The sequence below is a fragment of the Schistocerca americana genome, chromosome 2 (assembly GCF_021461395.2).
Source record: "Schistocerca americana isolate TAMUIC-IGC-003095 chromosome 2, iqSchAmer2.1, whole genome shotgun sequence".
NCBI lineage: Eukaryota > Metazoa > Arthropoda > Insecta > Orthoptera > Acrididae > Schistocerca > Schistocerca americana.
Window position 1 is genome coordinate 589869704 of NC_060120.1, and position 25505 is coordinate 589895208.

Consider the following 25505-nt stretch of genomic DNA (forward strand, 5'->3'; position numbering starts at 1 on the left):
TTGGAGCTCCCAACTACCAATAAGCCCACCCTCTGCGATTGCCCAGACCTTGAAGTCTGAGAATCATCCTGTGAAACAGGGCAGGCAGGTGCATCTGGCTCAGCCAGAGACAGTACCGGAAACCTGTTTGTCAGACGCACCGGGGAGGCTTTCTGATCAGCCTCCGGGGACGTCTTTCGCTGCCTGCCACACCTTGGAACAACCTCCCAATCAACCACAGGCGAGGGCTCAGCCCCACTGTGGGCAGCAACCGGGGCAACCACAGCAGCAGACCAATCTGGGGACAGAAGGGACAAGTTTGACATTCCCATGATACCCAAGTCTGGCTCCCCACAGTGATGCCCATTGGCAACAGCCTCAAGCTGCGCGATCGAAGTCAGCGCCGCCTGCAGCTGTGAGTGAAGGGATGCCAACTGAGCCCTCATCCGAACACAGAATGGACAGGGACGTCCATTCTAATCGATGTTGAACAACAGTTACTGAAACACGAGTCCGTGCCTAAATAACGCAAGGGAAACACCCAAAGAATGTATGAACTAACCTGTACAAATGCCTAACGACTGCGCTACAATCTGCCTGAATTTACGATTACAGTAACTAAAACTCGAAATTATACCTCCTATACCAAACTCACAAGCAATTTAAGTAAGAATCTACGAAGTAAACACAGAAAAGAAGCTATATACGTATCTTTCTGCGCTGTTGCTGTGCACGAACTGGGAGCTCAGGCATCGCTGAAGCGCAATTTCATCTTACAAACGGCAAGGGTAGTAAACATGAGACATTTCGTTACCAGGACATAAAGGTCTTTGTGAATTTCATTCCGTGTACTCACTTGGACCGTAAAGACGCCTCGCACACAGACACGAGAACATCATATACACATGTCTGCATTTGAGAAAGGGCGCGTAGACGGGCTCAAAGAAGACGGTTGGAGTAATCGACGCACTGTTGGACATTTGAATAGGAGCGATGCTATTATTCGATGACGGTAACAGGAATTGGTGAACTAAGGCTGAACTGCGTGCTAGGTGGGTAACCTTAATTAAGTCTGTAAGTTGTCTTAGTGTCCTGTGGTTAAGTACAGAAAATATAAATATATAGTGCCATGTATTGTAATTATTATTGTGTCTCCCAGACTTTAGTTATGTTTGATTGTGTCGAAATCATTTAATTGTTAATTTCTTGTTTGAGCTCTGCTTGTAGAACTAAATTGGGGAAAAAACTAAGTTCTGTTTAACTGTTATTGACCTATTGCTAGAAATTTTATGTATATTTGTTAAGCTGAACTTACGAATGCACAACCCCCAGTCGTCCTCCAACGCCACTCAAATGCTACGTATCCATATCTAAATAGTGGCAACTAGAATAGCGACACTGGAAATGATAGCAAATAATGAAACTTCCGACAGGTTTTTGAGATAGTAGGGTGGTGGTGGTGGTGGTTAGTGTTTAACGTCCCGTCGACAACGAGGTCATTAGAGACGGAGCGCAAGCTCGGGTTAGGGAAGGATTGGGAAGGAAATCGGCCGTGCCCTTTCAAAGGAACCATCCCGGCATTTGCCTGAAACGATTTAGGGAAATCACGGAAAACCTAAATCAGGATGGCCGGAGACGGGATTGAATCGTCGTCCTCCCGAATGCGAGTCCAGTGTGCTAACCACTGCGCCACCTCGCTCGGTAGATAGTAGGGGACTGGACGTAGAGCTAGGGGCTGGTAGTCCAAAAAGCCTGCTGCCAGCGCCGTTCTGTCGAGGCAGTTCTTGCCGAATGACTGTGGGAAACCTGAATGAAAACTGTTGTCTCGCTTGACAAGAGCATTGTTGTTGTTGCGACCTTAAGTCCTGAGACTGGTTTGATGCAGCTCTCCATGCTACTCTATCCTGTGAAAGCTTCTTCATCTCCCAGTACCTACTGCAACCTACATCCTTCTGAATCCAAGTTCCACCCCCTCCCAAAAAGCGAGATACATAGAAACAAATACCAAGTAGGTAGACTACACATCTCGTCTATGGCGATGTCGTCAGAGTCTGAACACAAGCTTTGATGAGACAGTAAATGTGTGATGGCATTGTCAAGGAACGATTTAGTTCCAGAATTCACATGTAATGATTTAAGGATAAAGACCAGACCCTTACTCCTGCCAAATTGCTGTCGACTGTCTCCGTATGAGGTACTTTCTCGTTCAGGGATGTGTGTAGCGCACAACATTCCTCGACTTCAGCAGTGGAGTAAAACATTTACCAGAAGTTTGTTCAGAATAGTAATGTGTTGATTTCAGTGGAGAGTTCTAGGAATGTGCTACAGTTTCTCGCACGTTCTTATCCGGTGTCAAAACGATTTGTTTTTATATGTGAATTAGCAACACATCCCAGCTTCATACGGTTATTTACGACGGACGAGTTGTCGGGGTTTGCGGTAATGCCGCCACCGCGCATGACTATGAATAAAAATCAGAGAACAACTTAGACCATTTAAGCAGTGCACGCCAGGAGGCCTGAATGTTGTCAGGAGGCCTGAATGTTGTCTGTTCCGTAGTTAATGGCGCTTGGAGTGATTTCTCAGTGTAATGAAGGGAGAACATCATGGTCTAATTAAAATGTTGATAACCAATGCTAATAGGATCTACCTGAGAGAGAGAGAGAGAGAGAGAGAGAGAGAGAGAGAGAGAGAGAGAGAGAGAGAGTATGTGTGTGTGATTGGATATGGCTGGGCGGATTATGGTTTAAGGCGACAAATGAAGTAAAATAAAAGCAAGCTTGCCCAATGTACATTTGTAGCACGTGACGGCTGAAAGCTCATTTACAGCTCCGCTGAAACAACCTAAATAAACGAATCAAAGCTGCATTCGTGGCTGAAGTACTTTTTTGGAAAAGTTTTACATTTAGCACAAAAAATTAAAAACCTTAGTTTTAGGACTCTCGGGTTTTTTTTTGCTATGCAGGCTTTTTCAGGGAAAATACTCAGTATAATTATTTGATTCGCCCGCAATTTATAGTTTTGCATCGCAGCTTGATAGTTAAGTGACTATGTTTTCGTCATTGCGTATGTTTATTGTGATACTTCCCAGTCAAATAACTCACTGTTCGTTCTTCAAAGAATCTGCAGTGAACTATAAGAGCGAATTGCGATTGCCAATCTAAGCACAAACTGGCAGTCTGAACTGCTCTCCTTTTTACGAAATGCGTCCCCGAACATCTATAGTAATATCCTATGCAAGGGTTTTCTGAATCCTATTCCGTCCTTTATGTTTAAGGAATCAATAAGATAATGCCCATGTCTTTTTCCTTCTACAAGACGCCATCAATGTTTATGAACATTTCAGTTGGTGCACTTTGGATTACATACCAGGTATTGCTGTCCACAAAATGTAGTTAACATATCGTTTGTGTGTGTGTGTGTGTGTGTGGGTGAGAGAGAGAGAGAGAGAGAGAGAGATCGTCAGAGACTTACATCTCTTTTTCTTTCTCTTAATGCGTGAATGCACATCCACAATAAGCATTCTGCGCCAATCTTTCCGCATGGTGGTACATCAAAGAAAGCAGAACGCACGCACTCTATTTGAGTGGAATGCTTCGCACTTTGCAGAACTCTGCTTCCAAAGAGTTCTTCCATTCACCACTAGATGTCAATGACATTCAACATGCTTTTCATTGCAGCGGTGGTGTTTAATTCGTCGTAGTTGAATGAAGTATTTAAAAATTATATACCCATTCCTTCCTCATAAGTCAGTCTATCTATCAGTGAAAACCATATCAATATCCCCCCCCCCCTACAATAGATCCTGATAGAACAGCGCCTAGGCACTTCATTTTGTGTGTGGATAGATAGATGATAGAAGAGAGAGAGAGAAGATAGAACGCAGAAGACGGATAAATGATAAGTAGGATAATACGGTAGATCGTGTTGCGCTGTGTCAGATGAAGCCAACTGCCGGTCCCTCAAGGCAGGAAGAGTGCAATTCATAGTATATTGAAGATGACTTCATTCAGGATACCAGTTCCTCTCCTGAAGTTGATAAGTAGGGAGCTAGTCGAAACGTTGCTTCAAGGCAGTATTATTTTAAGGTAATAACACAGGAAGATTTAGTCCGTGCAATTCGACTTCAAGTCTTACAATAGCAAATGAACGTAGTCTTTTTTCGAATAAGCATGAGACCACCTTCTGGATCTTGGCGTTGGTACATTGATTTTACTCACCCGGAGGCGCAGTGCCCCGCTGTTAGGACGACAGAGGCGGAGATCAGCGACCCGCCACACATGTAGGAGTTATCCATGATGATGGACGCCTGGTGTGGAAACTGGCCGAGTGAGGCTGGGGCGCCATTTACAATGCGGCCAGCAGCCTTTTCAGCCTTTGGGTGTCCAGCTGAAACAGGCGGAAACTGGTCATGGGTTGGCAGTTTAGTTAAACACTGAAGGAGGGATTTGGGAATATGACAAATTTTTGTCCTGGTCGTATCTATATATTCAGATCAAACTTACACAAGTCACACAAAATGTACACTGCCCAACTTAAAAAATGAAATATCATGAAGAGATGGTGGGATGACAATATAGCTTCATACACATAGAAACTATCGGCATGTATGTAAATGACAAGTGGAATGAAGTGAATTAGTGTTCTTCGTGTTTGGTATTGTTGGTAGGGTATACAAGAATCGGGATCAGCATCAGATGCTGAGTGATCACTAAGAAGAACACTGAGATGCTATATACTCGCGTGAGACGCCATTATGAACAGCTGAAAGAGTTTGAAAGTGGCGTCATTGTTGGTCTCCATTTGGCCGGCTGGTCGAATCGTGTAATGTCTAAATTTGTGGGGCATTGAGGTATGACAGTGACCCGAAATTGGCCTGCAAAGGAAATGTAAGGGTAGGCATACTTGTCTTCAGTCCTCTGGTCGACGACATCTGGCCATCTCAAGCGAGGACTAACTTGTGAACCGAGCTTATTGAAACGCCTTCGTATCAGCGCCTGCCATCTGAGCACAGGTAATAGACCCCCTCCAACATTCTGTGTCATCCCAGAGGTTTGGTCAGTGACCAGCGATGACCACAACATAGTCATTTGCGTCTGGAGGCGAACCATGCCCAGGAACACCACTTCGTTCAAAATGCTTCAAATGGCCCTAAGCACTATGGGACTTATCTTCTGAGGTCACCAGTCCCCTAGAACTTAGAACAACTTAAACCTAACTAACCTAAGGACATCACATACACCCATGCCCCAGGCAGGATTCGAACCTGCGAGCGTAGCGGTCGCGCGGTTCCAGACTGTAGCGCCTAGAACCGCTCGGCCACTCCGGGCACCCCACTTCGTCTTCATGGGTTATCTCTCATACGACAGTTGCTTGGTGCCAGCTGTCAACAAGACAATGCTCGTTTAAATGTGCGGACCAGCTTGTCTCTCGGAGTGAATACAATGGTTTTATGCAACCTTCCTAACAGATTCACTGCTTGCATCGAGGCGAGAGGGGGTGCAACGTCACACTGATACGCGGGCCATACTGACAAGTTCTTTATAAATTTGACTTGAAATTGTAATCACTGCAATAACATCACAAACCCTCTCAACCCATGAAGTTTGTGCTTGTGTCATTTTCTCATGCAGTGTAATTCACTGTTACCGACTTTAGGATCAATGTTTTTCGTGGGTCCAGGACTTATGTGCGGTACATTTTTGTTTGATGTTTTCCCACCGCGCCTAATTGGTTGTAATTTCCGGCGTTAATCTGTTTTTCCAATGAACACTTTATTCTCAGTCTTTAAAAGAGAAATAGAGACAGTTCGTTATTCATTACAAATGTACCAAAAGTAAAAGCTACTTATTCTTTCTTTAATGGTACCTGCAGAAGAATCTCTCTTCCTTTATTTTGTTCCCATTTTCCGTCTCTTATATTCTATGTAATGGATTTTCATCTTCATCGTCTTCTTCCTCATTTGGGGAAAAATAGGGATCCTCATGACTGTAATCGGAATTCCAATGTTTTACAACCCCGTCTTGCTTTTCTTCTTGTAATTCCCTCATTCTCAAATCCTCTAACACGAATTCATTGACAATCTGACACATACTGTCTTCTTCATCATTGGATGGCCCTTTCCATTATTCTGAAAATACGATAACGCTTAGCCCACTGTTTCTCAAGGCTTACAAAAATAGTTTGCCACGTTCATAGAGCAAACGTATACAGTGAAAAGTTTCACGTATTTTTTCAGTGCACGAAAATGCTAAAGCACCTAAGCAATGCATATAATCTCTAACACCCGTTGATACTGATGATGCATATTCTTTGCATAGACAGATTTCTTTAAACTCTAACCATACGCTTATTTGGAGCAGTTCACTTGCTTTCAACTGCGTTGTTGACACTCCAACGAGTATCCACGTGCGTTCCCTCTGGATTCCTCTTCCTTGCTGCAATCTTGAAGCACTTTGTGCGACCCGGTCATTCAGTGTCGCCGGATATGGAACAATTATTTGTAACTTACCACTACAGTATATATTACATATCATTAGTGTTCTAATTAACAGCCATCAACGTCTTTCTTAATCACCCTTCCGCTATGTAGCTTTTATTTAAGAAAACATCTACGGTCGCCGTGCACCTAAACGCCACTTGGACTCTGATTGTCGAGCTGTTAACACGTACTGTGGAAATGGCTGAAGCCGCTTCCTGCTACCTAGTGAAGCACGTGCGTGGTGCACGGAAAATAGCGAGAAACTAGTTGTTCTCCACATTTTTCACAACATTACAGAAAAAAATCGGCTATTAAGTTTCTCAAGAAATTGTATTTACTGACGTTGAGGGCTTGAGATAAGCGAAATGTTTGGCTTAATCGGTGGCGCGGAAGAACGGTAATTGGATATTGTGTAGACCTTTGTTCCAGTCTTTGAGAAGTCTCCTTTTCGTTATCTTTCTTTTTTGTTTAGTTCGAATATCTACATCTTTTAAATATAAAATGCGTCAAATGTATGCTACCTACAACATATCTAATCATCATTTTTTATAAGTAATGCCAGTCTTCTTCTTTCTAATTACATATCACACGCAAAATTCCAGTTTTCATTGCAAATGTAATTTCTTAACCATCGACACTTTATAAAGAATTGTTAAGCAGGATTGTTTATATTAAGAAAACATTACAAACTAAATTTTTGCAAAAAAGTTAAATATGCTCTTTATCTAGACTATCTTCATTGTTTTATATCACAAATGTGGTCTCACATGAGCCACAGTGATAAGCGCTGTAGAAACATGGAAAATATTTTTCGTGGCATCGAGCACACCGTACAAATGCTGCTTTTTTACAGTTTCTGTCGTACAACTGCAGTTTAAGCCAGATAGAATGGATCTGAAACCTAATTAAGTGATTTGTTGCGAGAAATAACAATCCATTTAAGCTGCCAGGCGTACTAGAACTAATGCACGAAGCTTTGCCGTAGGTCACTCGCGAATGTTGGTGGAAACTAGAACGATATATCATAAAAGACCAGGAGAAAATGTGGCACTTGGGTGGCTTTGAGGATTTTGTTGTTGCTCGCCTCGTTATCAACGTAGCAGATGTCCGCTCCAGCACTGAAATTTATACGACCGATAATAAATAATACCTTGTGTGGCTTCAACATTCAACAATTCTGTGAAATCCCTGCGGTTTGCTTTTACGTCATAGCTCACTCAGAAAGACTGCTCGTAGTTTAAATTAGCAATTTTCATCACTCTTGTTTTTAATTACAGTACTATGCCAGTTAAAAACGAGGTCATGTTTTGTTTTCAGTCTAGTCCCCTTAGGAGCATAGTTACAGAGTTTTGCCGAAAATTTTTTTCATTCGGTTTAAAAATTAAATAACCTTCGAAGCTATATGGTTTCTCTGTCGTCTGGTTTTAGGTCTTAACTGCAACTGTTCACATCACATTACGTTAGAGGGACAAGCTGGCTAGCCAGTGCTGTAGAAGTTAAATGTACAAATGGCTCAAATGGTTCTGAGCATTATGGGACTCAACTTCTGAGGTCATTAGTCCCGTAGAACTTAGAACTAGTTAAACCTAACTAACCTAAGGACATCACACACATCCATGCCCGAGGCAGGATTCGAACCTGCGACCGTAGCGGTCTCGCGGTTCCAGACTGCAGCGCCAGAACCGCACGGCCACTTCGGCCGGCTTTAAATGTACAGGCAAAACTGATGTCCCGTTTTATCGCTGAGTCGATGTTCGCATAATGTACAGCATAAAACGTACATATCCTTATTATCGTGTCTGACTGTACTGCAGACAGCTTGGCTTCCCCTCCACGTGAAATGAAATCTAATGAGATGCCGGCAAACACGGAAGAATACATACTGCAATGTTTGCATCAGGATCAATCAAGGTGAACGCAGTATAGGCGTTACACCTGATGATGTAACTAACGTTACGAAACTGGTCGTGCATTTGAAGTAAGGCAACCATGCAACTGCAGATGTGCTTTCATTCGTCAAACAAATCCAATACAGACTTGATTCTCTATCCGACACAACCAACAGGCATTCGTACATTAATGCCAGAGGCAGGATTCGAACCTGCGACCGTAGCAGCAGCGCGGTTCCGGATCGAAGCACCTACAACCACTCGGTCATTAGGAAGTGCAGTGAGGTGATACAAGTCATGCGACAGCGATGTGCACATATATACAGATGGCGGTAGTACAGCGTGCAGAAGGTATTGGGGGAGATGTCATTTACACTCAAGCGATTCATGTGAAAAGGCTTCCGACGTGATTATGGCCGCATGACAGAAGTAACAAATTTCGAAAGAGGAATGTTAGTTGCAGCTAGACGGATCGGACTTTCCATTCCTGAAAACGTCAGGGAAGTAAATATTACGAGATCCACAGTGTTAAAGCATGACGAGAATACCAAACTTCAGGCATTGGCTCTCACCATGGACAGCGCAGTGGCTGACGGCCTTCACTTAAGGACCGAGAACAGTAGTATTTGCATAGAGTGATCAGTGCTAGCAGACAAGCAACAATGTGTGAAATAAGCGCAGAAATCAATGTGGGACGTACGACGAACGTGTCTGTTAGGACAGTGAAGCGAAATGTAGCGTTATTGGGTTATGGCAGCAGTCGACCGATTCGAGAGCCTTCTCCAACAGTGTGACATCGCCTGCAGCGCCTCTCCAGGGCTCGTCATCATATAGGTTGGTGCGGTTCGAGTATGGTACAGGCTGGACGAAACCATGGACCCAGGTTGTCAATAAGGCACAGTGGAAGCGATGGTGGCTCCATAGTGGTATAGGCTGTGTTTGCATGGGGTGGACTGCGTCCTCTGCCGCAACTGAATCTATCGTTGACTATAAATGGTTATATTCCCCTACTTGGAGACCACTTGCAGCCATACATATACTTCACGTTCCCAAAGAACGCTGGAATTTTCATGGACGACAATGCCCTACGTCACCGGGCCACAGTTGTTCACGACTGGTGTGAAGAACATTCTGGACAACTCGGGCGAATGATTTGGCCACTTAGAATTCCCGACATGAACCCCATAGAATATTTATACCATAATAGAGAGGTCAGTACGTGGACAAAATCCTGCACTGTCATCTCTTTCGCAATTATGAATGGCTATGGAGCCAGTATAGCTCAATATTTATTTATTGGACTTACAACGACTTGTTGCTTCACTATCCCGGGTAACACGATATTAGGAGGTATCGAATGAGTCACCTCACTGTAGAGACACATTAGGAGAATGTCCAAGTGTACGTGCAAGTGCCATTTCATCGCGCAATAATTAATTTCTGCTCGGAAGACGACCAGAAACCGTCGATATGTAGTAACAACGTGACATTTATGGCAGAACCAGCAGAATGAATGATAGCTTTGATAACAATGTGAGTCTCCCACCAAGAGCAAGCTGTGGGACTGGGCTGGCGGATCCGTTAAATCCCACTGGTTAATCTCAGAGGGACTGCTGATGATGCCGATAGCTCGCCCGTCATCCATTCTAATGGCTAACGCATGTGGATGCGGAATTGTTAGGGGCTGCTATGGGTTGCTTAGAACTCCGGTCCTAGAGATTTGGCGGTGTCGCGATTCACTACCGTAGGTCATAGACATATAATTCTGCCACATTGCCTGACAGAAGTACATAACTTCCTTAACCCTGAGCTGCCCTAGTGGTAAAGATGAAAAACTGCCAGTAAGTCATCTGTTGCGAGACTAGTGTAGATGATCAACAAATGAAGGACCATCCTGTAAGAGTTTTGAGTGTTTTTCTTTCTTATATGACATTTAATTTAAGCAGTTATCGAAAATACTTGAACTGCCTTACATATCTTGAGGCCAATACTTAGTTCCAGTTGTATACAGCTTCCTGTTGCTTTGTGAAAATACGACCCGCAATGCATTACAAGTGGCTGATACTCCTTCTCAAACCTATCTGATATTGGTCCGACACACATGAGTGATATCGCAGGATGGGTTGCATTACGAGTGTTCTGCAAGTAATATACTTCGTGGGCTAATTGCAGTTACCCTATATTCTATCAATGAACTGAAGTCTGATACCTGTTTTACTTACAACTGAGCCTATACGATGATTTTATTTAACAACTCGCAAACTGTTACGCCCATATATTTGTATGCGTTTATTGGTTCCGATCATGAGTCATTGTACAGGATCTGTTAAAAAGTCCTCCCGTATTTTAAAAGGTAGTTACAAATAAAGAAAGAAGTTAGTACGTGTTGTCTTCCATTGCTGACACATTGAGGAAGCCTTTTTCAGGAGCTGTCCGTTTTCGTGTCATTTCCGGTGTAATGGTAGCCACTTCCTGGGTTATTGCCTCCTACTGTGCTTGCAGAGTTGTGGGTATATGTTTGTCCACAAAGAAAAAAAAAAAAAGAATCAGAACGTAATAAATCAGGTGACGTAGGGGGCAGGCGATTTCTCCTCAAGAAGAGAGAAGGCGCCTGCTGAAAATGGCATGTACGCTGCTGATCGATACCTCGTCCACATCAGTAACCCCATGACAACTCACACAGTGGCCTCTGCAAAAACAGGAGGTCTTTTTGCCGTACTCTATATTTATACTACCTGTTCCCATTTTGTGAAATTCCCAATTTCAACGTTCTGAACATTTAAGGTTCCGATTTTAGCACAGCTTTGAAGTCTTATTAATATCTGACATGGTTTTGTGCGACATTTTCCACACTGTACTGCATTAAAGGTAAGTATATCATCTACAGAAATCTGAGATAACTATTAAATTTGACAGCCAGGTAATTAATATAACAATATTAACAGTAATGGTTTCCACGCACTCCCCTGCGGTATGCTTGGAGTTCTACGTCTATAGATGACTGTCTTGTTAAGGTAAGATGCTGTGCCATCCATACTAACAAATTCTCAAAAAATGTTCAGATGTGTGTGAAGTCTTATGAGACTTAACTGCTAACGTCATTAGTCCCTACGCTTACACACTACTTAACCTACATTATCCTAAGGACAAACACACAAACACACACACCCATGCCCCAGGGAGGACTCGAACCTCCGCCGTGACCAGCCGCACAGTCCATGAGTGCCGCGCCTTAGACCAACAAATTCTCAAACAAGATACGAGTTTCACTTTATATCCTATACAATAGCAATTTCGTTAGTAACTGTTTGTGTAGTAATGAGTAAGAAGCATTTCTGAAGTCAAGAAACACTGCATTTACCTTCATACATGGCTATCAGCATGTTATGTAAGAAGGGCACATTCCGAGTTGACGAAGATGGCACCTGTATTAATCGGTAACTAATAGAAACATTTAACCTAACAGCCAAATAAGCACAGAGTTTTCGCTTTATGGTGGATAATAGATCAATACTCTCGGAGGGATCAGACGATCTAGTTCCTGATGGAGATGGATTTTTTCCGTTCTGAATAAGCGAACTGGCTTACTACGTCATACCACAGCGTCAAGTACGTAGCAAAACAATAGTACCACTTATCCAGTCCCATTCACTTCTTACATTATCATGTTGTTGGCGTTGTCCAGAGTTTGTTTTCTTTTTGTCAGTTGCTTCTTACATATGTCGCAGAAAATCCTTGCTCCACATTGTGTTCACTTTTGTACTTTTGTTTCCATCAAGGGCCTGTCATCATACCATATGACTGTTGTTGTGAGGGTAGCGCCCCCAGCTTTTACTTATAGTACTATAGGCACCAGGATACTACACACGTGCCACAGAGGTATGACACACTGTGTTTCCCGCTCAGAGGACTTGGCGGAAATAACAATTGATCGATAACGTAGGGAGGTAGGTAGCACCATGCGAAGATTCTACAGTTATTTCACGGGTACTTCGTATAATACCTTGGACATGAATATCACATATGCAAAGAATGTTTGCTAGAATGACCAGGCAGAAAAGACTTAAAGGAGATTTTATGTACTGAACTAGTGTATGCGCAGTTAATTTCAAAATTTATGTTAGTTTCAATAAATATGATTTAGAACAACGTATCATTTCAGAACAGAAAGATGTACAAGAGCTAAATAGTGATAGACAGAACTATGGCGATACGCAATGGCACCAATTTGCGACGTATGACTCTGCTGCTACGAGAAATGCGTATTCTGTGATAAGCCGATTTAAAGGTCGCCAATAAGCAAGCAACTAGTTATAAAATGTCACGGATTCGAGGATTAAGTAAGAGTGATTTAAATACTGCTGTGAAACATAAGTTTTCTCTGGTACTCGTACATTATAGAGATACTTACGCACAAGTGGCTTTGTCTTTACCATAGGTGTAAGATTGCGGTGTAGCGTCGCATACTGGGGCAGCGCCTGTCAACAAAGGAATTTTATACATTTTTGTTGATATCGTGTTCAGCAAAACCATACGACGAAAATACGTCATCTTCTATATCTTTATCTATACTAATAATGACGCTGTAAGACCGTTGTGGTTGTCTCTCTACTTTAAAGACGAATTTTAGTGGGGTTTTCACAGGTAACTTGAGCGTAGACTGTGGCAACATACAAGCTGTGTTCTGTCAAATTGGATCAATAAAAAATATCGTAATTTAAGGTTCTGTAAATGCGAAAGGGTGTTTGTCTGTTACTTTTCCACAACTTGAGCGCTGAATCGATTTTGATGATATTTGGTATAGAGATAGCTTGAACGCTATGGAAGAACGCAGGATACTATAAAAAAGTGTGTAATTTAAGAAATTTATTGATTTGAAAAATATTAAGCAAATTAGGAGAAAATATTTGCTCTTTGAAAAAGCTGTTTATACTTTGACTTATGAACTTCATCGTACTTGAGAAAATGTTTTTTTGGTTGGTATGTTTTACGAAATACGATTCAATATAACGTAGACAATGCTTACAGAATCCTCAATGTTTTTAATCCGTGCTGTACCATAATATGAGCAAAAGTGTCTGAGTTATGGTTTTACGACTAAACTGCTGAACCATAAAATGTGATATAGAGATAGCTTTAATTCCGAGGAAGAACATAGGATATTTAAGAAATTAAAAAATTTTCTGCACCTAAAATCATGAAATAACGGGAAATAACAGATGGAACACGCTTGCACCACTTAGCAACAACGTTGTGTGCGTGCAGCCTTGTTGTGAACTGGAGTAGGGGATGTGATGGAGGGAGGGGGAGGGTGTGCGGCGTGTATGGCACACATCCTGAGCTAAACTTACCCAAACAAGCAGACACGTGAGGGCAGCTGAGGTTATTTCATGTACAGTAGCTTACTCTCCATCACTCATCCTAACAGAACTACTGATATGCAAGCACAGGCAGAGGAAACAGCTAGTTTACAAACAATCAACTAAGGTAGGAAATTATTTGGTATATTAATACTGAACTAGAATAGAGCAGGATAGCGTCTGTGGTGACAAATTGTTTTACAAATTGTTGCGAGTTACATGCATTACCACTCTACATATTCATAAACAACCAGAATTTATGAAGTCAAAACACTATGAGTAAATTGTTTACGCAAAATCATTAAAATTGATGTGGTTGTATGACCAGGTAAATCTTTAAAGGATGTGAAGCTCAACACAAACATGAGGGAACCTAAATTTAGTGAAATTAATACCGTACTGAACCTGTCATGAAGTAATAACAGCAGATCTAATGTACAAAAGGTATTAACAAGTGCGGAATCGCAGTGACTGTGGATATCCAGTCGATACTTTGTCTCACTATGGTGCAAAGGATCTGCAATGCTCAGAACATTTCCTTCAGGCTCTTGATTGATGGCGGTCATGAAATGTAATTAAACAGAATTACTCGACAATAAAATGGGAGAGTGGGGGTTGCACTTTTGCCAGTTAGGACATATGCTTCAATAGAAACAAAGCATTCGTTAATCAGGTGTTCTGTTGTGAAAATTATGGCAATATATGAAATGGTTTACATTACAAATGTTGTTAGTGTGCATATAAAGTCTGTAAGCTTTCATTCAGTTCTCTTAGAACTGATGTGCTACTAAAGTTATTCAACTACCTGAATCACTATATTCTAACAAATTATTTAAGATAGAATACATAGTGTATTCACACAATTTGCTCCTAAGAAACAGTGAAATTTATTGGAGAAATTTGAAAAATTGAAACAATAATAATAATAAAATTTTCGGAAATTATTGAACATGTTAAAAATTGTGCCACATTCAGAAAAACTCGTTGAATGGCGATAATTACATATTACATTGCCGCTGCAGATTCACCCTTGTTTCCATTCTTTATCATAGATATTGATTCTGGACTTTGTACACAACAAAGTCTGCTCTCTTCATATGATGTGGTATTTTAATATTTAGAATGTGAGTTACTTCAGGAAGTTGGAGAAAAAAGATAAAAAAATTGCATTATATGTCACCAAACTAGAAAAAAGACAATACTTTCGTAAGATAAGCTACATTTTCTCTTACTCGTGGATTAAATTCGTAAAGTATAGATCAGAATTTGTAGTTCCGGCTTAGATGAACAAAATTCTATAGTCATAGATGTTTCCTAGCAAGCACACTAGCATTTGACAAATTTATATCATTTGATGCTCTGTGTCTCTTTGAACTCTGTGTTTCTATGGAACTGCGTATTTTGCATATTTTTGACAGAAGTAAAGCTGTGAGTACCGGGCGTGAGTCGTGCTTCGGTAGCTCAGTTGGTAGAGCACTTGCCCGCGAAAGGCAAAGGTCACGAGTTCGAGTCTCGGTCGGGCGCACAGTTTTAATCTGCCAGGAAGTTTCATATCAGCTACACTCCGCTGCAGAGTGAAAATCTCATTCTGGAGATTCTTATTATGATTATCATGTAAGTATGATTTGTGTGATATTAACCAATGAACCTCAATGTAGTTCTATTAAAATTCCATGAGATTATCAATTAGGATAGCTACTAAATAACTTGGGAGTATAAATCAAACCCTGTTATAAAAAATATACCAGCTATAACCTTAACCATAGTCAAATCGACGTATTTCAGCACAGCCGATCAGTACACAACTGGCTTTTTGACTACAGTTCCGCTCTACGATGCACACTGACATCCCTTAGAAGTGCAATGTTCTATTGTGTAATTGTTTGAACCAGTCTACATAAGCTCTGATGTAAGTCGGGTGGTAAGATTGCTTAAACGTAGTGAATGCATTGACGGTAGCCTCAGAATATTCTACACAATGTTCAAAATCGCCATTTAATGACTCAGTCTGTTTGCTGCACTTATAGTATATGTGCTAACGTGACTGCAACACATTTTACCTGAACGGCAGCGGCCACGGCAAAAAGCAATATAGCCAACGCGTTCATTGTTGTCTTCCACCCGCACCTATGAGTATCAGACGCATCGCTCCGTTTTATACTCGATATTGTGCAGACTTGTTGACAAATGAGTTATCAAATTCAGATTCAGAATTCAAGATAAAGCTAACAAAACGGACTTTGAAACGCTCAGAGAGCTCTGATATCTGTAAAATTGGAAAGATAACAGTGATTTCCAAATAACAGGTCGTGGTACAGGATCGAAAGAACAAGGAGTGATTTACTGGTTTAGCACACAGTCGACAGCATTGTTATTTGATATGCATTTGCTATGATTGAGAGAAACCGTGGAGCATCCTGATCGGGGCAGCCCGATGGGGACTTGAAACCGGCTCCTCCCTAATAAGAAAACAATGCATTAAGCAGCCGAATCTACGTGTAGAAACCATTTACATTACCTAACAATGAAGTGAAGTTGGCAAGAGTGGCAGGAGCATAAGAATGAGGGTATGTGACAGAATATGTGATGTTATGTTAGTGATTACAAACGCTAGAGAAGTTTACAAAACATGTGGGAGTGTGAGACTAATAATCAGCTTGACACTGGACCTCTCTCTTGCCTGGATGTAAGAAAAAGATTCGACTGGGGAAAGTGTCATAAAGCCTTTTTATCCTTTCCTGAGGCAAGTTGGCCCTCAACTGTTGTAACTTCTTCTTGATATGGAGGCTATTGGCACTAGGACAATGTAGACCCGCGAGGCGGTCTCCCACATGTTCTATCGGGGACAGATTTTGGGAACTCGCTGGCCATAGTAATACCTCAACAACAAACAGATAGCTCAAAGAGACACATGACACTGTAGGCGTATTGTCATATTGCTGGCTTAGTTGCGGAGTATCTTTGCGGGCAGCGCGATTGCAGAGTCGAGCACGGGACACGGAACTGTTGTGTTGGGGTAACTCTGCATGTGAGAGGCATAGTTATTATGGGAGTTCAAGTGTTACTACAAGTGCTATTACAGTAAGGTGATGAAATATGGATGTGATTCAGAGGAAAGTGCGTAATGACGTAATACAAAATGAGCAGTGCAGCCGATAACGTATTTGAGTATCCTCCCGTTGCGTGTCGCACAGCATCAATCATCCGCGCCGTTTCCGGGCTCTGACAATGAACTAATGTGAATCTGTAAAAATTAGTTACCATAAAAGAGTGCAATCAAGTGCCAGTGTCTTGCAGCGAGTGTGACAACGTGGGTTCGGTCATCGCGTTTCCGCATCATCAACAATCAGCCCTGCCCGCATCTCGTGGTCGTGCGGTAGCGTTCTCGCTTCCCACGCCCGGGTTCCCGGGTTCGATTCCCGGCGGGGTCAGGGATTTTCTCTGCCTCGTGATGGCTGGGTGTTGTGTGATGTCCTTAGGTTAGTTAGGTTTAAGTAGTTCTAAGATCTAGGGGACTGATGACCATAGATGTTAAGTCCCATAGTGCTCAGAGCCATTTGAACCAACAATCAGCCGCGCCGCGACGGTTACGCTCACGCTCGTACGATTGTGAACTGTGAACAGTAGTTTAACTTTATGAGCAGTGTTATATCATTACTAGTGACAAGGAAGACTGGAACCGAAAGTGCGTGACGAGCGTAAGAACTAACGTTCGATCATAAGGCTTCCGCATCATTAACAGTCACACGCTTCGCGTCGGTTTCGCGTACGCTCGTCCAAGTGATATTGTGGACAGATAAACATCAAGACCGTTAATTGGGTTATGCAGTTATGACTCAGAATGTAAACAGTGCAACCTGTGATTTTCATATCGTCTCAGAATATACACTACTGGCCATTAAAATTACTACATCAAGAAGAAATGCAGATGATAAACGGGTATTCATTGGACAATAATATTATTCTAAAACTGACAGGTGATTACATTTTCACGCAATTTGGGTGCATAGATACTGAGAAATCAGTACCCAGAACAACCACCTCTGGCCGTAATAATGGCCTTGATACACCTCGGCATTGAGTCAAACAGAGCTTGGGTGGCGTGTACAGGTACAGCTGCCCATGCAGCTTCAACACGATACCACAGTTCTTCAAGTGTATTGACTGGCTTATTATGACGAGCCAGTTGCTCGACCGCCATTGACCACACTTTTCAATTGGTGAGAGATTTGGAGAATGTGCTGGCCAGGGCAGCGGTCGAGGATTTTCTGTATCCAGAAAGGCCCCTCTAGGACCTGCATCTTGCGGTCGTGCATTATCCTGCTGAAATGTAGGGTTTCGCACGGATCGAATAAAGAGTAGAGCCACGGGTGGTAACACTTCTGAAATGTAACGTCCACTGTTCAAAGTGCCGTCAATGCGAAGTAGAGGTGACCGAGACGTGTAACCAATGGCACCCCATACCATCACGCCGGGTGATGCGCCAGTATGGCGAGGGCGTATACACGCTTCCAATGTGCGTTCATCTCGATGTCGCCATACACGAATGCGACCATCACAATGCTGTAAACAGAACCTGGATTCATCCGAAAAAATGAAGTTTTGCCATTCGTGCACCCAGGTGCGCCGTTGAGTACACCATCGAAGGCGCTCCTGTCTGTGATGTAGCGTCAAGGGTAATCGCAGCCATGGTCTCCAAGCTGATAGTCCATGCTGCTGCAAACGTTGTCGAACTGTTCGTGCAGATGGTTGTTGTCTTGCAAACGTCCCCATCTGTTGACTCAGGGATCGAGACGTGGCTGCACGATCCGTTACAGCCATGAGGATACGATGCCTGTCATCTCCACTGTTAGCGATACAAGGCCGTTGGGGTCCAGCACGGTGTTCTGTATTACCCTCCTGAACCCACCGATTCCATATTCTGCTAACAGTCATTGGATCTCGACCAACGCGATCAGCAATGTCGCGATACGATAAACCGCAATCGCGATAGGCTACAATCCGACCTTTATGAAAGTCGGAAACGTGATGGTACGCATCTCTCCTCCTTACACGAAGCATCACAACAACGTTTCACCAGGCAACGCCGGTCAACTGCTGTTTTGTGCATGAAAAATCGTTTGGAAGCTTTCCTCTTGTCAGCACGTTGTAGGTGTCGCCACCGGCGCCAACCTTGTGTGAGTGCTTTAAAACACAAATCATTTGCATATCACAGCATCTGCTTCCTGTCGGTTACATTTCGCGTCTGTAGCACGTCATCTTCATGGTGTAGAAATTTTAATGGCCAGCAGTGTAGATGTTCATACCAGACGCAGAACAGTGTTGCGCTTAACGTTGAGTGGCTCTCCTAAATCCGCTTGCATATTTAAATACATAATTTCAGGCAAGCCAGCGGCAGTGTGAAGCAGAACAATACGACCGTCGCGGGATTATCAGGTACGTGGTGAGGACAGGGCGCGCGGTCACAAAACGAAAAACGACTACCAGGTAAGGAGACCCCTCCGCCATTTGTACCCACGGGCGTGTTATAATATGTGTGGACGAGCATTGTCGAGTTAAAAAATTGTGTGGCAGTACTATTGCGTGGGAGGTAACACCTGAGGGCGCAGTATGTCCGTGTGACATACTATTTTGTCTTCAGAGTTCTCTCAATCAATACCAGCTGCAACGTGAAGTCATACCCGATGCCTCCTCACACCGTGACACCAGGTGTAACACCGCTGTGCTTTTCCAAAGCATCGCAAGAATGGGACCTCCTCGAATAATCGTCCACGGAAGTGCAGGCAGTGATTCGTCGCCGAACGCTTTGGAGCCGCGCAATGCAGTTGCGCCAGTGATTAGCAGTCCATTCTTCCCGATCGCGGCACTGCAATCAGGTCCCTTTCAGACTCTGTCAGGTGCTGTTAACTTTGTCTCAAATGAGCACGCTGCACCTACACGTTCTTCGTAGTTGTCAACCAACGTCTGACTCTGTTCACGCCTCTTATGTGCGCTACCAGGCCTGGCTACAACGCTAAACTCATACAACACTCCTTCTGGCAGCAGTTCTCCTGTACGAAGAGTTGCAGCTCTAATTATTTACATATCAGCAGATGGTGTGCAAATGTAAAAATTACACTCTTTGTCCTTGTCTTCAAAGTGCGTCATTGTTTTTCTCAGATAATATAATCAGCAAGTAATTAAATAGCTGTCACTCGCTTCACTGCTTTTCTTTACAACAAATTTATTTCGATCTCACAGATAAACTGAACAACCTAAGTAATCTTGATTAGTCTGCAAATGTAATCTAATCTAAAGTGGACGACACCTATAGCTAAAGGCGTTATATGTCTTGCTGCTGGCTCCCACCGTGGGATAAGCAAGCCGTTTAAGTGATTCACACTGACGCCGGCGGCTCTCCTCCATCACCAGACTCCTAATCTCTTTTGATAAACAGTTGTTTACTACTTGCCACAAATGAACGCTCAGCTGAGATGATGATTTCTCGATCTTCATGTTCAGTCGTCTGTCTAAGTCGATTGCTTCCTTCTTGCACCGTGTTCGGCAATGGTTTACCAACTACTTCCAACATCATCGAATATTGGCATCGCTCCCATTCAAATGTCGAGCGATTCGCTGATTACTCCACCCGGCTTCTATGAGTCCAACTACACATCGTTTCTCAAATTCTGACATCAGACCGTCTGCGAGGCATAGTTACTGACCAACCGAGTACAAGGAACGACGTTTACCGAGACTTTATGGCATGGTATCGACATGTCCCCTGTTTACTATCTTTGCCAGCTGTACGGTGAAACTGAGCTCACACATTCATCCATCGACCACCAAAGTTTACAACATACGTGTATGAACATCAGTTTATGAGCAATTTGCATAACTACTTTGTGGTGCCTCTATTCTTTTCGTCTTGGATTGTATTTAAGAGTGCTTTTCTCGGTCAAACTAACAGCTCCTTCTGTCTCGGTTCCAAAGGACCCTGCGTTCCGCGAGCAACGCTGCAGCTTAGTCGTGGATTAGATCAGGTGAAAGAGACCCTGATTCCGATATTAAGAAAATTTGTCATTTGTGTGTTCTTTATTAGCTCTCTAGATCAATCTTATTTAGGTTAGAAAACGGATCGGCAAATGAAACAGAAAGAATTGCCTTGCTGTAGTCCTGAGGGATAACGAGAGAGAAATGTAGAACTGGGGCCACAGCCACAGCATGTTAACTTCGACCTTGAACTCTACTTGTGCGCTATATGGTGCATGAGATAGTTCGAGCAGCGTCGTTTTGATCAAGTAGGATTTGCTCTAGAGTCTCCACCTTTTCTCTGAATGTTATCTATGTTTTTTGGGCTGTGAACCTAGTGACGAGAGGAACTCACTCTGACCTGCACCGTCTGCCTACAAACATAGACCTGAAGCGCATGCTTTTAATTCTCTGCTGTTGCAGACGTAAGTAGACCACATTCTTGAAACAAGACACAGGAGATTCTATAAAGAAACGAAGTGACAGATTTTTGTACGTAGAAAAGAATGTGACTCACAGTTGGTAAGTTGCTGAATATAGCTCTGATTGCTGTCAATCGATCAGCATACGCAGTGACAGGGTGTAATGGGATGGCTAGCGACATACGTGTACCAAAGATACTCCAAGTATCCTCTCCCGTGGACACTGTATTCTCTACATGAAGTGCAACATCTGTCAGCACTCGTCCGTTTGACTGTCAACGAACAGTGTGTCAGTGGGGTAGGTCGAAGGAATTTGTATGTGAACTCGACACGGAAAGGGATCCTAACTGTTTAAAGTTTTTCTAAATAAGGGGACGCAAGAAAACACTACTTTAAGGTATAATAACAGCTTGTAGTATAACCCAGCGTACCTTACACGACACATACGTAAAACTCTACGTTTCCTAATTTTAACGTGTTTTCCAAGGAATGCTTACACATTTCCCGTTCTTCCTATAACCACTCGCTATAATAACCGGTCTTTTTTTAAACTAAAATTTATTCGAACTGGCATGAACAATTCCAAAATTTTATACAAAATCATGAATTCCAGTTTTAACATAGAGAAAATTAAACAAACGAATAATAAGAGCCAATTGAATTGAGTGTTACACGCAAAATAGCAAGGGGCTCTATTGAAAGAGATTCTAATGAACGTCCCTTTTGTTTTACAACTACTATATAAACCCAGCGCACTTATCGTTAACGTCTTTAGCGTCTGGGAGTCTTAAGCGTCTGAGGATCTCTGGCGTATGGGGGTCTTCAGAATCTGAAAGTCTTTGTGTTCGAGATTTTAGTGTCCGAGCTTCTAGCATTTGAGTCATGAGTATTCGTGGCTCTCATGTTCGTGCGCCACTGTGTCAGATAGCTAAGTTTATTGGAAGCCGGGCTAATTGAAAGTAAATGTCTGTTCGTTTAATTTATTGTCAAAGGTACGAAAACTGACAGAAATGAGATAAAGCTAACATACAGCGAACATCTCAGTCGATAAAAGATCGAAATCATTGCCGGCCGATGTGGCCGTGCGGTTCTAGGCGCTTCAGTCTGGAACCGCGTGACCGCCTCCGTCGCAGGTTTGAATCCTGCCTTGGGCATGGATCTGTGTGATGTCCTTAGGTTAGTTAGGTTTAGGTAGTTCTAAGTTCTAGGGGACTGGTGACCTCAGATGATAAGTCCCATAGTGCTCAGAGCCATTCGAACCAGCCGATATCATTAACCTCAGTTTAAGAACATCAGTTGTTGCCGAAGCTACTATTCAAACAGCGCGTCGAAACTTGAATTTTCATTGTACAACCTGTTTTGACATTTATTATCGAACTGATGTGTGACCATTCATAGTAGCGAATCATATCGAAGGAATTATGTTAATAAAAGCCAATTTAAGGAAAAACTACAGTCTGCTACCATTTCGAACAGAGTATCAAGAGAATTGATCCATGTATTGGATTATCTCTGGACAATAATAATAATAACAATAGTTTATTCCACATTCATATAAAACGGAATAATTTTAAACGGATAAAACGTTGTGCTTTGTTAAATGAAACCTGTGTCTTTTGTGGAATTAATTCGGTGTACATGCGCTACGCTAATCGAAGATATCAGTTCATCTGGAAACGCGAATCGGTCGCCTTGTAACTGTTAATAAGGATCTTTGGTGGCAACCGCTAAACAACGTAGCTAGGCGACAGTATTAATTAGAATCTAAGTTTATCAACGAAAGAGACATTAAAAGATTTTGTGAAACCTCAGTTAGCCCAAAGATCGGACATTAGCAACAAATATTGACTGCTAACAGATAGTGTTGTGTCACCTCGCTTTCACATATATCGACGAGCTGAAGAATAATGGCTGGGCGTAGAAGAAGGACGTTATACTTCCGATGGTCGTGGAAGTGCCAGTAGGCAGAAATAGGAGGCGTCACAAATGGCGCCCAACGTGGGTTTTGAAGGTAATAAATTAACAATATAGAGTTCATTCATGCTAATTTGTCAATTATTTACTGACTGTATACGAACGGAACAACCAATCGTGTTAACTTGCTCATGTTACACGTTCACTGTCTTCGACAAACTACGCCAGGAGTGACAGGAAGAAAGTACTACAACAAACTGAAAGCGATAGACGTCGTGCCTGTGGGAGGCACACATACAGGTGTTATAAAAGACACAAAACCGAAGTACGTATAGAAATAATTGATACGACGATATTTAAAGTTTGAGTCATAGCTCATTGTGCTTCAGTTAAATATATTGTAGCTGGCGAACCACTGCGGCAAGTTCGTCGCGTTGTTGAATTGATTTCGTAGCTTAGACAGTATTTGTGTGTTGTGTATCTGTAGTTGTGTTAGTGTTGGTTGGTTGTAATTTGTAGTATTTGACCATGTCAAAGAAGTCCTAAGGTTGAGATCTAATGTAGAGGATGTGAACGATGACATGAATAGGGAGGAGGGAACAGAAATGGATGATAGTAGGGTAGGAGAATTAGAATCATCGTACGCGACTCTTTGCGACAGAAACGACTGAAAGTAATAATGTCGGAATGTCGATACCCAATAGTGATTCAACTTATTGGAATTCGCGCAGCTGAATAAGTATTAAGGATAAAAAAAGGACATTTTACTAATTACTATGTTTGCACATTCAAGAACAAATAAGAATTTACAGCGAACACAACAGAATAATTAGCGCACACAAAGAGTGTTAGACAATGCCAAAGAGGTCTATTTTACGCAGTGCACTTTGCGCCGTCACACACGAAATGTATTGTTCACACAATTCCAACACCCCTCCTTGAACTTATATTTTGTGTGTTGCTTCCACAAGATAAACCAAATAGTCCCACAATCTTCTCAAACTTCTCCCTTTCCAAGGGTTTTGTCAGAAGGTCAGCTAACATGTCTTCTGTGCGCAGATAGTCCACGGCAATGATCTGTCGCTCTATGTGGTCCCGAATGAACTGGTGCCGTATATAAATATGCTTTGTCCTAGCACTAGTAATATCATTTTTAGCTAGGTTTATGGTTCCCTTATTGTCACAGAAGATGGTTGTAGGTTCCTCAATTAAATTGGGTTCTATTTCACTTATTAATGTTCGTAGCCATAATGCTTCCTGTGTGGTGTAAGATAGTGCCATATACTCGGCCTCCACGGTGCTCAATGCAACAGTTTTTTGCTTTTGACAGGACCATGATGTGAGGCCCCCCATTAATTTAAAACAGCAGCCAGTGGTGGAGTATCTGTCTCCCAATTCACTCCCCCAGTCCGCATCTCTATATCCCTCTAGTTTTGCGTTACCATCTCTATGGTACTTTAACTCATAGTTTGAGGTTCCTCTTAGGTATCGGAATATCCTCTTTACAGCTTTCCAGTGCTTTTCCTTTGGGTCTCTGCAATATCTGCTCACTGCATTGGTGCCAAAAGCAATGTCGGGTCGTGACGTTTGAGACAAATATAACAGACTCCCTACTGCTTATAAATAAGGAACATTCTTGTCACATTCCACATCAGTCTCATTTACACTTAACTTCACTCCTACTTCCATTGGAGTACTTATGGGTTTTCAATCACTCATGCCAAATTTCTTTAATATTTTTTCCGTGTATGATGATTGACTTATGCTCAATTCTTGTCTTTCTTCATCCTTAGTAATCTGCATACCTAAATAACGTTTGACTTCTCCCAAATCATGCACCTTAAACTTGGTTTGCAGCTGTTTCTTGAAAATTCCCATTTGGCCTTCACTTTCAGTCAGGATAAAGAAATTGTCCACCCATATCGCCATTATTATTATTTCTTCTTTTCTCCCCTTATAGTAAATGCTGGGATCTGCCTTGGATTGCTTCATATTCGTATTTATTAGAGTTTCATGTAGACATCGATTCCAGCAACGTCCACTTTGTTTAAGTCCATAAATACTTTTCTCAAACGCCAAATCTTTTTACTTTCTGATCTGGTTTTTATGGCTTCCCTTGGTGGAATGACATATATCTCCTCCTCCAATTTCTCATTTAAATATGCCGTTTTAACATCCATATGATGAATTATTAAATTTCGGTTTACTGCCAAGGCTAAAAGATATCTCAATGATGCATACTTGACTACAGGTGAAAAAGTTTCTTCGTAATCTACCCCTTATTTTTGTGAATATCCTTTTACCACAAGTCTTGCTTTGTATTTTGGTGATGACCTTTCAGGGTTCTTCAAATTGAATACCCATCTTGCCTGCAGTGGTTTCTTATCTCCTGGCATATCTACCCATTCAAAGGTTTCGTTCTGATATAAAGATTCTAATTCTCTCTTCA

The 25505-nt window shown here is 42.2% G+C and overlaps 1 protein-coding gene across 1 annotated transcript in view; it reads right to left on the minus strand.

Moving 5' to 3' along the window:
- The window catches only part of LOC124595833 (brachyurin-like), a 58012-nt gene extending 42129 nt beyond the window's left edge, over positions 1-15883 (minus strand). The window contains exons 1-3 of the mRNA XM_047134730.1: positions 15770-15883; positions 12761-12827; positions 4200-4368 (exon numbers count right to left, since the gene is read on the minus strand). Coding sequence (XP_046990686.1) covers positions 4200-4368; positions 12761-12827; positions 15770-15817 — 284 coding nt within the window. The 5' untranslated portion in view covers positions 15818-15883. The remainder of the gene's footprint in view (positions 1-4199; positions 4369-12760; positions 12828-15769) is intronic.
- Positions 15884-25505: the final 9622 nt, after the last annotated feature.